We start from the raw sequence: 17,159 nt of genomic DNA on the forward strand, positions 1-17,159 counted from the left end.
TAACAAATCATCAACTTGTCTCCTAATTTCTTCAGTTTCCTTAGGATTAGTCCTATAGGCTGGTTTGTTAGGCAATTAGGAACTGAGAATGAAATCAATTTTATGTTGTATATCCCTTTTAAAAGGAAGTCCATTTGGTATTACATTAGGAAAAACATGCAAATTCATCAAGCAAAGGTTCAATCAAAGGGTGATCATGCACTACAGTTTCGGTTTGTTCATTTAACAATAAAAATTCTTTTCTTTCCATATATTCATGTTGTTCACTTTTAAGTATAGGAAATAAAGAATGAAAATTAGTTAAAGTTGCTTGTAATTTAGAACTAGCGTTAGGTGCATATGGTGCTAAAGTTATCTTTTTGTTATTTAAAACAAAAGTATGTGTGTTTCTAAAACCATCATGCATAACTTTCCTATCACACTACCACAGTTTACATAATAAAACATGACAAGCATTCATATGTATAACATCGCATATAAGACTATCCTTATAACTATTGCCTATTGAAAACGATAGTAAAACTTGAGAGTTTATAGGAATACCTTTGTTCTGATTCAACCATTGAATCATGTATGGCTCGAGGTATGGAGTGGTGGTGAGATTAAGCTTGTCCACCATAGTTTTTGAAGCGACATTAGTGCAACTTCCTCCATCAATGATAAGCGAACAAATATTACCTTTAACCGTGTATTTTGTGTGGAATATTGTTTCCCTTTGTTGGTTTGGATCTTTGGCTTTGACCCCACTAAGAGCTCTCCGCATGACCAGAATTTCTCCTTCATCCGAATATATCATTTCCTCATCAAGTTCTTCATTGTCAAGGAAATCCTCCTTGTTTTCTTCTTAATAATCTTCAAACTCAACCAAGTTCACCATTTTTCGGTTTGGGCATTCGGAAGAAATATGTCCTAGGCCTTGACACTTAAAACATCTCCTAGGTGTGAGTGAATTGGTGTTTGGTTTGGGTGTATTGGGCACACTTAGGGGCTGCTTTAAACGATTGTTTTGCAAAGCTTCTGAATCTTGTGAATGGGCTTTAGAATAGGAATGGGGAGTGTTCTTTTGGTAGGAATTGAAATTGTTAGTTCTTGCTGAAGTGAAACGTGAGGTTTCCTTTATTTTAGTTCTTTGTTGTTTATCCACTTTATGTGCAAGGTTAATTAAATCATCAAGGCAAGCATAAGGTTGTAATTAAACAATGTTTCTAATTTTTGAATCTAAACCATTTAAAAATCTTACCAAGGTTTGGTGATCATCCTCCTTAAGGTCGCATCTCATGATCATGGTTTTAAATTCTCGACCATATTCTTCTACACTCCTGCCATCTTGTTATAGATGTTGAAGTTTGGTGAAATTCTCTTGCATGTAGTATGAAGGCAGAAAATTTTCCTTCATTTGCTTCTTCATCTTTTCCCATAATCTAATCTTGTGTTTCTCTTCTGTTTCTCGTTTTGCACATTTGCTAGCCCACCAAGTAGAAGCATATTTGCGCAATTTTAATGCTACTATCATTACCTTCTTTTCTTCATCCGTATTCTTGTAATCAAATACTCTTTCAACGGTTCTTACCCATTCAAGGAACTTATCTCCATCTAATCTTCCTTCAAATTTTGGAATGTCGACTTTAAGATCATCTCCAGGGCTTTTTTGCCTATTAACTGTAGGACTTTCAGACTCATTATCCCCACCTTCCCTTAGGGTGCGTTTTAGGTCTAGAAACTCTTTAAGTTGGGCTTGTAGATATTTAATGGTGGCGTTTTGCTCTTCATCAATTCTGCTCCAATCACTTGTTTCTCCTTCACCACTTTGAGACATGGTGTTTTGCTTTGTGAATGAACCAAATTAAGGCTAGGAGCGTAGCCTTGGCTCTGATACCAAGACGATATAGGTTGGCTATGTATTAAACAAGAACCAAACTATAAACACACGTTTGTATTTTGAAGTTTTGAATTCAATAAATAAGGCTGATTAGTTTCTATTGTAATAGAATTGTTTTGTGATTTTTGTGGTTTTGAAACAAGGAAAATTAAGAAAAGATATGTTAATTGAACAACTTAAAAATGGCTGAACCAAAGGTTTAATTTCGATACAGAATTCACCACGGAATTAAAGCTATGGGCTCCTAAGAACACATTCAATCTTTAGCCTAAAGAATGAAAAACAAAGGAACTTCAACATACTTTCAAGTACTCCAAGTTAAAATTAAATTGCAAAGAAAGAACAAGAAATGCTCAAAGGTTGTTTGTATTAAAAATTGTAATGAAAGTGAGTGAATTACTAGAGAGCAAGTAGCCTATTTATACTATAGAATTCAGCTACAAAAGATTACAACTTGCAAAAAAATCTGAATATTACACAAAAGTAAGCTAACAGCTATATTTTTAAATCTATAGGATAAAAGCAAGTTTCCAACAGCTATATTTTTAAATCTAGAGGATATTTGAAAATAAAGTGATTGGCTTGATTTGACTTGATTTGCAAATGTCCTTCAATAAATTTCATAAATCCTTGATGATTTTCAGCCATCATGCTGATTTTATGGCTGAATGTTTTGCTTCGATTCTTGCTTCACACACTTTGTAAATTTCGAACCCATTTGAGCCAAAAAATAAATACTAGACTTAAAAGAAAATTACAACTCAACTAACTACACATGAGACATGATTAAGCTTGATCCTAAACCTGGCTTAATCATTTCTAAAGGACTCAAATATTTAAAATGAAATAAAAGACTCAAATTAATGAAGACTTAGATCATGACTACGAAATTAAAGGGCTTGACATTTAGACTTTGAATTTGAGCGTCTTTCGTTTGATATATCATTGTATTGATCTTAGCTAGCTCATGAGAATTAGATGTAGGTGATCGTACATCACGTTATCCTCTCCCTTTCTTCCTCAGACTCACTATCCTCTATACTGTTTTCATACCTTTGTAAGCTTCCTGTCTCATTCACTCTGTAAGATCTATCAGGTTCTTCACTACCTATAGGGGGCCAACTCTCTTCTTCTCTTCCATTCCTAGATACTAACATCACCTTGGGATCAGTGTCACCCTTAATCTCCTCCCACTCTTTTATAGTGAAAGCCCTGGCATTAGGACAAGCATCTCTATAGTGTCCATGTCCATGACACTTAAAGCAAACTACATTTTTGAGAGGCACATTTGCTTTGTTCTTTACTCCACTGTTCTGGCTATCTACCCTAGGTGGAATAAGTGAACTAGTTGTTAGCTTAAGTGGTAAGGTTTTAGGTGTCTTACTATACCCAGAGTTGTTATTAATCCTCTTCTTTACAGCCTCCTTCTCTATATTCAAAGCTATGTTGCATGCCAATTGTAAAGTCAAGTTGGGTATTATCATAAGTTTCTCCCTAATATCATCCTTAAGTCCTGCAATGAATTTTGCCACCCTCACTCCAATCTATTTCAGAAACTTCACAAAGTACTGATAGTCTTTCCCACTCCTGCAAATAATCAACAACACTCTTGTTCCTTTGACTCAAGTTATTCCATTCTACATAGAGTTGTTGTAATTTGAAGGAACATATTTCCTCCTTAGATGTTTCTTAAGTTTGTCCTATGTATCGATTCTAGCCCTATCTTCCTTTCTTCTCTGCTTCTGAACACCCTCTAACCATACAGCTGCTAATTTTGTTAATTTTATTTTAGCCAACTTGTACTGTCTCTCAGGTGAAGTGTCCTTAAAGTCAAAATATCTATCTAGGCTAGCCACTCATTCAATGTAAGTCTTAAGGTCATGTGATCGGCCATCAAAATCCTGTAAATCAATCCTAACTGTTTAGTCCTCTTGATTTCTCAATGCAGCACTGTTATTGTGATTATTGTTATGTGGTCTTCTGGATTTCCAAGACCAGCAGTGGCCAAGGTTTGGGTTATTGCCTGTAATGCTGCTTCTAATGCTTCCATTCTAGCCTCCATAGTCTCAGATCAATCCAACTCAGATTATACGAAGAATTTTCCAAAACAAAACAATACATAGAAAACAAGATCACAATTCTAATTATTAGGTGACAAGTCTTGTGTATTATCTGACTTACTCAAAATGTTAACAAAAATTTGATCAAAAAATTATCTACCTGCCTTCAGATTACTAATACTCGTAAGTTAAAGAAGAAAAATTAGAAAGAGTTTACCAATTCTGCATGTGCAATTCAACACAAGAATCCTTTCTAATTCCCTCTGCACATTCAAATGTCTTATTCTTGATCTCCTGTCCTTCTTCGTGACTTACGCTCTGATACAAATTTGCACCAAGTTTAGGGGTGTTTGGACTCCTAAACTTGCTCACAACCAGCCTACTAAATCATAGCAGACCAGATTGTGTATTCACTCTTCAAAATGGTCCCAAACAAGACCAAGAACTCAATTCTTGATATTCAGGCTATGTGTCCAAGTTTCCAGCAATGGCTTCACTCACCAAGGCTGAGATCCTACACACTCTCTCAAAGCTTCACTCACTTGGAGAATGTGGTTGCTCCTTGGTTTGCTTCACTCACAAACCAAAAGAACTCAAGTGTTTCAATCACACTTGTCTCAAACAGAATTGTTTGAAAGAAAAAAACACAGTGTGTTTTGATTAAAATCTGAAAATCATCCTTTTATAACTAAGAGGGTTCCTTTATATAGGGCTCTAATACAAAATAACGGCTAAACTTGGGCCTAACTAACTCCCTAAACCTTACTTAAAAATCACATGCCAAGCACATATACAAAATAGAAGAAAATAAGAACAGAACATAAGAGCTAAACTAGATTTGCCTCCAGTATTGATCTAGTTGACTTAGGACCTTAGAGCTAGGTCTGTGGGCTTTGTGTGTATCATCAGGGTTGTTCTTGGGCCTTGGCTACTTGGTCCATGTATAGAGATGATCCCCCTTAGGTTATCCAGGTCCCTGGTGCACACATCTGAACTCCATGAACTCTGCAAGGTCAGCTGGCAGACAGCCTGTTCCATTGTTTGTTCTTCGGTCTGTATGTGTTTGCTGTGAGTCTTGTCTTGGTTAATTAAGCTTGAGTTTCTTTCTTTGGTTCCCTCCTGATCTTGAGGTGTGTTTATGCTTGAACCATGCATGCTTGGTTCAAAATCGAAAGTCAAAAATGTTTATCACTATTTTACTCCAAATTTGCATTCAAAACAATAGATTAAACTCTATTTCAAATACCATCTACCAACAATCAAACTCAAAATAACTAATAAATCAAATGAAGCAGAAATCAACTTTATAATTACAAACCCTAAATCAAAAAAAATCAGCAAAATAACCCAACCACCCTAAATTTTCATTTGAAAATATATATATATATATATATATATATATATATATATATATATATATATATATATATATATATATATATATAAACCATGATTCATCAATATTCTCACTCATTCACACAATTAAACAAACTCATAATGGGCAATCTAGTATATAAGAGACAAAATACCGTAAGAACCGCGGTCATACGATGAAGATGTGAATCTGTAGCACCAACATTGCCTATGTACCAAATGTTATCCATTGCAATTTAAACATATAAATCAACCGAAGATGGAACTGTCCCCTTCCCCCCTCTCTTTTTGTCAGAGAAGTGTATGTACTCTGATCTCATATGTCTTTAGTCCTGCTGTATTGAAACAACAAAGAGTTAAGCCGTCAAAGAAAGACTGGATTATAAAATATAAAATTCATTCGCTAAAGAAACTTTGAAACTAACAAAGAAGGCACAAGTATTGAACATAGTGCAATAATATTGTGTTGGTCAAGGTCGCACATTTGCACCAACACGGATGAATTAGTTGTTGTGTCGATTAATATTTCGGTCGCAATAAATTATAAAACATTTATAACAACGTTATGATTTTGTAAACCGAGCGGTATTTTGCACTATGATCATCAATGAATGAAAAAAAAATTTTCTAACCAAATTACCTTATTCGGTTTTAAAGGGAGCAAGGATTGCAAAAAGTCATGCATAGTGCATAATATTAAAGTGTTATTAGTCTTTAAGTTTAGCAAAAATATAAAGAGTTAAAACATATTCAAAAATGACTAAGTGGAAGTCATTTGATACATAGATAATCCATATCAAAGCTCAAATGTTCCAAAATTAGCTCAAATGAACCGACAAATGAACAAAAGCTCAAAACAATTAGTGTCCTAAGAGCCTTAACTTTAAAAGGTCGTAAAGATTAACAACAAAGAAGAATATACACTAATCGAACTATGATTAGTGTAAAAAATTGTTACCACAATCATTATAATACCATTTGATACCAAGATTAGCATCAACATTCACTCCTCTCTGGATATAAACATCAATAACTGTGATAAACTAAGCCTCAACTTGAATTGAAAGTTAAATTGTTTGGAGCTCAAGCGAATTCAATTTCGGATTTATATAACTAGAATTCAGGTTGCAGAGGGCGTGCAAGTATTAAGATTCATCAATATTTTTCTGCTATTCTTTCTCAACAAATCATTTACACATTTATATAACTAATCCTAAATACTCTCTCCTATTCACCTTAGGAGTCTCATTTAACTTTTCACAGATTTTAAGAAGAGTCAAAAGTGGGACCCTAAGGGTAGGAAAGAGAGTGGTATTATGGGTTTTTTAATGTAAAGAAGGAAAATTAGTGTGGATAATAGAGGGTATAATTGAAAATAGGATAAAGTTACTAAGGGCATAAAAGTCAAAAACTCATACCAAAAATAGAAATGGGACAATTGTGACTTGGCCATAAAAGGAAATGGGACACATAAGCTTAATAGGAGGGAGTAGTAAATATCAATACAAAGCAATTCAATTCTACACTAATCCCAAATAAAATATTAAAGTAATTTTTATTTTTATTCAAAACAAAAAGTAAAACAAAATTGGTTTGACTAAACAAGTTTTAAGAACAACTACACAAATTCTCAAATTAGACAGTATTATAGAGACTATCTTTATTAGGCTGAACCAACATAAACTTAGTCTTAAAGTGATCACTTTTAATCTTAATGTAATCATTTATAATTTTAAAATAATCAATTGTAAATTTATAACCTAGAAGTGATAACTTACAGTTATAGTAATTACTGTACAATTCTAAAATGATCACTTATAAATTTGTGATCAATCACAATATTAATATGATCAATTATAACCTTTAAGTGATTACTTATAATGCTAAGGTGACCAATTTTAACCTTTAAATGACTGTTTATAGTTTTTAAGTGAGCATTTTTACATCATTAAAGTGACATAATTTTAAATAACCATTTATAACTTTAAAATGAACATTTATAACCTTAGACTAATCACTTATAACATTAGACTAATCACTTTAAGCGGCAAAATTATATAAATTGGTCTGAGTGCTGTAGACTTTGATATTTTAATTATTATAATTTGCAAAAAATAAATATTAAGACTTTAATTTACAAGACTCCTTAACTTTAAAACTTAATTTTAAAATTATTTTTTTCTTTCTCCCATATCAAACTTACATATAATCAACAATTAGTCACCTTATTGTCACGTGTCTTCCCCTACCCATGAAGCATCGATTATAAATAAAGCATCGTAAGTTCACACGTAACACTATATTTCCAAGTTTTTACCTAACAAATTACCGATACAATTACAAACTACTTATTAGAAATGACTTCAAAAGTTTTACAGAGAAATACTTTGCGAAACTCGTAATATCCATTATCCGTGAGAATAAGAAGCACGATAAAATAATGAAAATAATAATAATCAATAAAATATATACTAACGAAGAAACTCTTACGTCCCGTTTGGTACATGATATTAGAAGGCGATAATGGTAATAAAATTAAGTAATAAAAAATTTGATTGTTTGGATGCCTTCAATGGTAATGGATGGTAATAAAATAAGGTAATAAAATTACTAAAAATGGTCATTTTTATTACCATCAAACAACCTGGTATTAGGCTGTATTGGTAATAAAGTATTACTGTGGTAATAAAATAAGGTAATGTTGTTTCGAGCTGAAAAAAAAAATAGAAGAAAAAAAAAGTAATGTATGTAATTATCCAAAAAAATATTGTTATTAAAAAAAGAATCATTAGATAGAATAATTTAGATACAAATGCTTTTAGATACAAATATACAATAATGAAACTAAGAGTCATTACCATTTTTTATTACTAACAACCAAATGCAATTAATGGAATATTATCTTCCATTATCATTCTTTAGTCATGCACACCAAACAAAAGAATCTTCATTACCAATTCTCATATCCATTCCTTCATTACTATTGCCATTACAACATTTCATTCTCATTACTTCATTATCATCAACCAAACGGGCAGTTAAGAGGCAGTTAAGAGTATATAATATATCCTGGGGCCTCATGAAGAAACTGTTAGAGTATTTAATCAGAAATCATAAAGAAAATCAAATTTTGGTTCATTAAAAACTCGTTATCAAAAATGAATGATCCAACCAAAAAAAGACAAAAATAAAATATTAATTTTCTATTTTCATATACACAATCTTAAGTCTTAAACTCAAAAATTTATCATAGTAGTATGTTATATTCAGTTTATATATTTTATGATTCATTTAAATTTTTGTTAATAATGAAATTATACATGATAAAAATCTATAAATTAAATTAAAATATAATATATTGATGGAAAACTATAATTTTTCAATGATGCAATCATAAATAAAAAAGAATAATTTTTTAATAATAAATAGAGTTTTCTATTACATGTTAAAATTGCAGTAATTGAAATCTAATAAAAACTATTGACAGACATTTCTTGACTTGGATTTTATGATCTCATCAATATAGCTTAAGGATAATCAATTTGTTAAATTTTTATTGATTGATTGTACTTTTTTGTCTTTTTTCACATATATGTTTTAATATAATTGTATAACAAATTATTTCTTCGCTTTGATAATTATATTGTTAAAACAAATACAAAGATTTAATTATTAAGTTTATATCCTACATGAATCAATTAATCAATAATCAATCAATCATACAATATAATAAAAGAGCTGTAAAAATCCAATTAACAGTCTCACAATACATGATGATTTGGAAAAAATCTTTTGACTATTATTGCTTAGGTATTTTAATGAAAGTCTAGTAATTTAGGACTATATAATAAATTTGTTTTCTTATAAAGCTTCTCTTACAAGATTAAGTTAAAATTATCTGTAATATAAAGTAGGAGAATTTGTCATAATTGAATATATTTTTTCATTATTTTAACATACTAATTTTTATTTTTGTGATTAAAACATCAATTAAAAAAAATTCTCTTGCAAACTTAATTTAAAATACTTTTTATTTGATAGTAGTATGAATATCTTCCATATAGTAAATCTCATTAAAACTAATTATTTTCCATATAAATCAATTTTATTCGAATAATGGTGATTTTTTAATATTTTTATTTTTAGAATTTATCACAATCACACGTTGTTATCAATAGTTTATGTAGAGGTGTTCATTCGGGTGATCGGGATGGTTTCAGACCGGTGTCATTCGATTCGATTGTATTTCAGATCAGTTATTTTTCGGCTATGTGTTATAACGGGTCACACTCAAGTCGAGTCGGTTAGTCACGGTTCGGTTGGAGATCGGTTATTCAAGCTATCAGGTTAGCATCGGTTTGGTGTCGGTTGAAGTTCGTGTCGAGTGTCAATCGGTCTCAGGTTGTCATCGGTTACTAATTGGTTCGGTTTTGTCGGGTACAGATCGGGTTCGGGTTTTTTTTTTTTAACAGAATTCGGCTACGTATTATTAATTACTATTGATCGAATCAATATCAGTCATTTTTTAATTGATGACAAGATTCCCTTTACTTAAAGCAAAACAGTTAAAATGCAAATCAATTAGTAATCATTATTACTTTGTTACTTTTACTTGTTTGACCGAAAATTAAAATTATAATGTTCTATCAATTTTCATCTAATTCGATTAAAAGTAGTTTAATAAACATTGATCATTAATTATTAACTCTAAACATGTGAAACCAAGTATTTTTATAAAATTGAATTTATTAAAATATCTAACACTTTATTAGATTATCAAATAAGATGATTGAATATGAGTCTTATAATACTTCTATGTTAAAAACTGGTTCAGGTTTACAGCAGTTCGATCTAAAGTTCGTTCGAGTTAAGTCGGTTTTAGCTGGATAGAATTCGGTTTCGAGCATGATTCGGGTCGGATATGACTCGGGTTGGTCATTATTAGGTTCCGGTAATCTCAGTTAACGGTTATGTGTCAGTTACAAAAATCGGTTACAGCTCGGGTTCAGCTTTCTCATTTTCGGTTGTCAACCGGCTCAGGTACAATTTCGGTTCTGGTACTGTCGGTTCGATAAACCTAAAAAAGGAACACATTTTCGGGTTGGTTTACTTTCGGTTTCGAGCCGGGTCACTTTTGAACAGCTTTAAGTTTATGTATGTCGTTACATTTCTTTTATTTATATTTTTACATACTTACATATATGTACATTGCATGGGTATATATATTAGTAATAAGAATGATAAATAATAATAAAAATAATGAAATAGTAAACGTGGCTTATGTACCAATCCTAGGTTTAGTAGCTAAGCATAAGTTTCTGAAAATCCAAACTAGTGTAAAATCTCCTTTATACGTCAACTTTTAAAAGGGTTATTGGCTTCCTCATTTTTAGCTCTCTTTTTGGCATAAGTTGTTAATTAATGAAATCATAGTTATAGAATAAAGTCAAGTTATATCATCCGCTTTTTAGGTTGTCATTGCCTACATATATATATATATATGTATTGCTCTGCTTAGATGGCATCTGCATCCATCATTTTCTGACGAAAGAAATTACAATGCCTCTTTTTAGTTGTGGCTTATGTGGCAATATTCACTCTTAATTAAACTGTTTTCTTGTCTTGAACATGACACAATTTAATTAATATAAATTAGAGTTATTTTAGGAATTAAATATGTGGATGATTATATCGGTGAGTACTGTTCAAAAAAACCTGATTTGTTATATTCGACTCGTCGACCTGCATCTTAAATGGCAGGTCACAAAAAAGAAAAAGTTAAAAGTTTTGGGTTGGGTACCCGACCCCTCTTTATTGGTTTGGGTCTTGGGCCACAAAATAATTTTATCCGGTTATCCGTTGACCCGTTTAAGAAAGGCGGAATATTTTTTTGATAAATATTGTAATCCGTCAGCATTCCAGCATCCCTAAATAATAGGAGTAGCAATTAGTATTAAGTGTTGAGGCGCTTTATTTGATAAGTTTCTATTTGATATTCTTTTTCAGTATTGTAATCTACTTATTTGTTAGGAGTAACAATCAGTAATTCAGTTTTGTAATCTACTTATTGCTAAAATCTCTAAAGCTAGCTTCATTTTCTGATAATTTTTACTTGATATGCTTTTCTTCATCGTCATCCTACCTAATATATCCCGCTCTTAGAAAAACTAAAGCCAGGGTCTGGGCAGGAAAAGACGACGGCAACTCATATCCATAAAGGAGAGCGCGGCTAAAGGAGTCCCCCGGCTTGAGGGAGGTAAAGAGACGTGATTACATGTGCAAAATAACTTAAAGGCACATAAAATAAAGAATAAAGGTAGAACTACTACAAAAGAAAACAAAGAACTAATACAAAGAAAACGATAAGAGCAAGAGGCTAAGGACACTAAAAAGGTAAACTAAAAGGACATCAGTAATCTAAGATTTGGTATAAGTTTGAAAAATTCGGGTACCTATTATTCCGATCCGATTTATCCGGAAACCTGGATAAATCAAGTCGGGACACGGGCCGCTAAAATAGGTACCTGACTAACGGGATACCCGATAATAAACATCCTATCAGTGAGGTTTGTCGTTTCTATTTATCCTTTTATTCAAGTAAAACCATTTATAACTGCAAAACAAACGCACACAAGCCTAAACAAATTTTGGAAAAGAAAAGAGTGCCTAGGCTGGTGAAATCCTAGTACATAGTGACCCTTAGCTAGGATGAACAATCAAGATTGGTTTATAACTTGAGGTATTTGTGACTAATACTTCAATGAATGCACTAAAAGTTAATGCTATGATGAGTAATAACACATGCATATTCGTTACCCTTTTATTGAAGAATACCAGTTGATTTTATAGTGGATAAACGTTGTAGAGAAGATGAAACCTAGGCTGATAATTGAGAAAGAAAAGATGTAATAGAAAATCAATTCCTCGTTTTAAAAAACTAACAGATGGAGAATGGATGGAAAGAAATTGGTATTTCTCTGGCTAATTTGTGACGTGTGGAAGAGAAAAAGAGAAGAGGTATATTTTCTGGCAGGATAGGAATGATAGATAAATAATTCCTTGAACATAAGGATTAAGTTGGATAGTCTTAATGGAGAAAAATAGAAGGTTAAACCAATGCCCAAGTAAAATACTTCAAACAAAATTAAAGCAATATAACGAAAGTCTTAACTGTGTAAAATAAAGAAAAATTACAACAAAATCGAACTAAAGTTTTTAAGTCCAAACTTACAACTTTAAATTATTCAAATTCTTTCTATGATGTCTAATAATATCTCTCAAATTCATAAAAGCTAACTTAAGAACATAATGAACATAATGGAGTCGTACTCCTACGTAAGTCCAATACTGACTTCTCCTCTAACACTTCTTCAAGGTGGCATGGGATTTACTCGAAAAACAAAATTGTTGAAAAATACACAAAAGCATAGTAAAGCACACTGATATCCGTCAAACGAGTTAATAAAATTTTAATTTGCCTAAACTCTTTGTTTTGAAAAATTAAAGCATTTTAAAGAGACTTTTAAACTTACATCTCAAAAGTCATACTTGACTTAAATTAATGGTTTTAAATCATTCAAAAACTTTTGAAACATAATTCATGAAATCTTACTCGACTCCAATAGTGGCTAAAAATTATGAGCTACTAATATTTTGCAACATACACCACAATTTCAACTTTTCCAACTTGGGGGAATAACATACTTACTTGCAAACAAATACATATATATTTTGTATAAAATATTTGTGCTATATTGGGGCCTCAATGCAAGGCATAAAAATACATCCTTCAATTCTTTGCTTAAAACCCAACACAATTTTCCAAAAAAGTTACTAAAACCTTTTCAATGGTTCATCTCAATTTATTTAAGTAAAATAAATTTAAATTTAAATAGTTATAAAATTTATTTCGAACAACCAGAATATATTTCATAAATTTTATTAAAAGTTATAAACAGAGATATGTCTAGCAATAATGTTTTCTCAATAATTTGCAATTTATCGGCAATTAAAACAATAAGTTTAAATAATAAAATAAAATACTTTTTACCTATGTTTCTAAAGTCTTATAAATAAATAACAAATTAATCATGAATAATTTTTCCCTATGTTTCTAAAGTCTTATAACATTATATTAAAGTCATTTGAAGTGATTAAATAATTTTATCAAATTTTAAATAATTAATATAGCTATTTATACCAATAAAGCCATAAAATTCGTTAAAGTGCATAAATCCCCAAGAGAATTAATCTAAGGGTTCTATTATGTACCTACTGTGTATAGAAGTGTACCGTTAATATTAGGTCAAAATGATGTCGTTTAGTATTTAGTTCATATTTTTCTATTATACAATTTACCGATAAATAATAAATCGATTAAAAAAAATTCATGAAAAAAATTCATGAATTTTTCATAATTATTTTAATTAATAAAAATATATTTAACATCGTTTTTTATTTTATAATTAATTTAAGCATTTAAATAACGGTTTAACTCCAATAATCAAAGAAACGCAAGGATCAATATTAATAAAATTTTACTAACCTTTTATTACTTGAATATTCTTAGAAAATATTTAGAAACTATTTCTTAAAGTCACATAATTTCGTTCATCAAAATTTTTATTAAAAAAAAAAAAAGAAAAAACATTTTCAAATTTATTTTTAAGCAATTTTACACTACAATAATTCGTAAAAATTCCCACAATATTATCACACATAATAGCTCATCATAAAATACATATTTACCAACATAAATATATATATATATATATATATATATATATATATATATATATATATATATATATATATATATATATATGTGTGTGTGTATATATATATATATGTATATATATATATATGTATATAAATATATATATATGTATATAAATAAATAAATATATATATATATATATATATATATATAATTTTGTATATCCTTAAGAACAATACTTGAGATTTTTAAAAATAATAATTCTATAAAAAGTTCTCAACTTTTCCTAAATACTCAAAAATCACCCTATATAACTAAACCTTGATCCTTGGCTTCAAAAGTACTCGTTAACCTTTGGTCAAACTTCTAAAGACTAATATGCAACACTTTTGCTACAAACATTTTCAAAAAAACCCAAAAATAATAGGAAAAATTACATAGAATAATCCAATATTTTTATAATTTTACTACAGTAATCCCACCTATTGATTAACTATGAATAATCTCAACTTTAGAGAGTATTTTCCTAGAGTAAACTTGGTAACCTGATAACTTGCTATAGCAAGTTTTAATTACTTTTAAAAACGATAAATTAAAATAACATGTCTTATATGAGATCGTCTTACCATGAAACAAGCTCATATATGCATTTTAATTCTCTAATTTATTATTTTAAGATGGTAAGTGATCACTTTAAGGTTATACGTGATCACACTAAAACGATAGTGATCACTATAAAACAATATGTAATCTCTTTGAGATTATAATTAATCACTTTAAGATACTAAGTATATATTGGATCAGCCCAGTAAAGACCATCTCATTTGAAAATTTACAATTTAATTAATATAAATATTTATTTTAAAATTTCATACATTTACACTTATCAATAATATTTCATATGTAGATATTAGAAAAAATTATATTTAATTTTCTCACTTTTCAAATTGAACATTAAGATGGATAAACTTTGAGAAGCAAAAGAAGTGTAATATTTTCCTTTTATCTCATTTTGAACCTTGTCCCAACCAATTTAGCTCAATTAAGACTTCAGTTATACTCCCTCTATGTAACAAGCCGACCTATCGTTGACAGATTAAACAGGGTCATCACGGGGATTACGTCCCAAGAAAACTCAAATCTCAATCCCAAAACTTGCGCAAATGAGTCTTTAGTTCTAAATCATAGCTAAACCAACTAATTCCCAATCCAAACATCTATCTATTTCATAAATCAATCATAAAGTCCCTATAAAAGTCCAACATAACCAATACAGTCTAAACTAATTTACAATTACCAAAGCCTAATACAAAACTACAAAATTCTAACGTGTTCAGCTCAAAATAACATCCTTGGAACTCTAATCAACTCTGCTAACCATCGTTCCCGACCGGCTCCGATCTGTAAATAAACTAAATGTTGGAAACAACAGCGGGTTAGATTAAACTGAATGAGAAGTAATAATTCAAAACAACAAAACACAATAATTCTGAGCAAAGGATTAAAAGCGACATCAGTTTCCTAAATCTATGTGCACACAGGGAGTCTAGTTTGAGAGATGCCCCATAGATCTAAGGCTATGTCGCTCTCGGGTGAAGCTAGTCAATATCTGAATGACAACTTGCCTCAAAACGAGGAGTAGGAAACAATGTTCCTCAACTCCGTCACCAGCTTGCAAGCCCGATCTATTGACCATATCATAATGTCAACTAGGGATGGTCATGATTCCAGGACCTTGTTGGACCCGCCCCTTTTTTAAGGGTCTGGGTCTTAATTTTTTAGACCCATCGGATCCGGATCCGGGTCTGGATCTTAAAAAAATTTGACGGGTCCGGGTCCGGGTCCTAAGATAAAGACCCGGACCCTAAACTTTTAAATTTTATATTTTAAATTTCTGATTTCTTAATTTATTTCTTATATAATGAAAAGTTGAAAACATGTTTTTTCCTAAAGCCTAAACTAAAGCAGTAAATAAAGCCTAAAGCCCTAAACTCCACTACTCCAGTAACCCTAATTTCTCTTTGTAATTTTTAATTTTTAATGTTATGGAATATAAACTATGTTTCTCATTTAGTCTTTTATATTTGATTTTTAATTATGTATTTAGACAAGTGTTTTTACGTTCTAGTAATTATTTTGTATTTGAATTTCATGGACTCGAACAAGTGTTTGTAATACGATAATAAGTTGCTTACAAAAATACAAAAAGACTCGAAAAAGTTTCAATTTCGACAAATCAAAGAGGCTTTGTATAAGACCCATTAAGGACCCTAGGCCCTGTCAGATCCGTAGGGTCCGGATCTAGGTCTGAAAATTATGGACCCTTAGGGTCCGGATCCGGGTCTGGATCCAAAAAAAATAAAAGGGTCCGGGTCCGGGTCTTGCCAGACCCGCCCCATGACCATCCCTAATGTCAACATAAGCAGTCAACAACAACATTTGTATCAAGAATTTCAATTTCAATTTCAAAAGAGCTTTAGTAAAAAGGTTTATTTTCAAGAATGTAGTCTGGTCAGACCCTTTAAGGGCCTAGTACTACTCACCAAAAGTTGCTTCAACGAGTTGAATCCAAACCACGGCTATCAACTAGAAGGGTTTCTTGATGATATCGCCTCCTAAAGCATAACAAAAATCATAACATCACCAAAGGCGTTTGATATTACTATACTAGCATACAATTTATTACAACTCCTTCTAAGATTGTTGGTAAAACTAACAATCTACTCTAATATTTCTAAATCATCAAAGGATTGCGCAAGTTTCTCACTACAACCTCTGATATTAACATCAAAATATTATAACCGTGATCTAGATTAGTTTATATTCCTTTAAAGATTACTCATCTCCATAATTTTCTTTATATTTCCATTTAAACATAATCGGTTCATATAATCCAAGAGCCAAGAAAATTCAAAAGAATTTAAGAAGCCAACCAAGAATGTCAACCTTTTAATTAGTAAGAACACAATTACATTATTCCTAAAAGCCTCTCTTAATTTACATTAGAGTTTCACATCATCTATATTCTATCAATTATAACATTCTATCTATATTCCAATCCTCACAACTTCGTATTAATTATCAAGATCCAATTAACTCACTCCAACATTCATCATCTTACCAATAAATC

The 17,159-nt window shown here is 30.7% G+C and overlaps 1 protein-coding gene across 1 annotated transcript; it reads right to left on the bottom strand.

The window, feature by feature from the left end:
- Positions 1-350: 350 nt before the first annotated feature.
- On the bottom strand, positions 351-5,826 carry LOC130814721 (uncharacterized). The gene is made up of 2 exons (XM_057680886.1): positions 5,469-5,826; positions 351-5,095 (listed from the first exon to the last, which is right to left on the bottom strand). Exon 2 carries the CDS (start codon positions 3,361-3,363, stop codon positions 2,875-2,877), a length of 489 nt encoding a protein of 162 aa, XP_057536869.1. The 5' UTR covers positions 3,364-5,095; positions 5,469-5,826; the 3' UTR covers positions 351-2,874.
- Positions 5,827-17,159: the final 11,333 nt, after the last annotated feature.

This window comes from Amaranthus tricolor, chromosome 6, assembly GCF_026212465.1.
Source record: "Amaranthus tricolor cultivar Red isolate AtriRed21 chromosome 6, ASM2621246v1, whole genome shotgun sequence".
Lineage (NCBI taxonomy): Eukaryota > Viridiplantae > Streptophyta > Magnoliopsida > Caryophyllales > Amaranthaceae > Amaranthus > Amaranthus tricolor.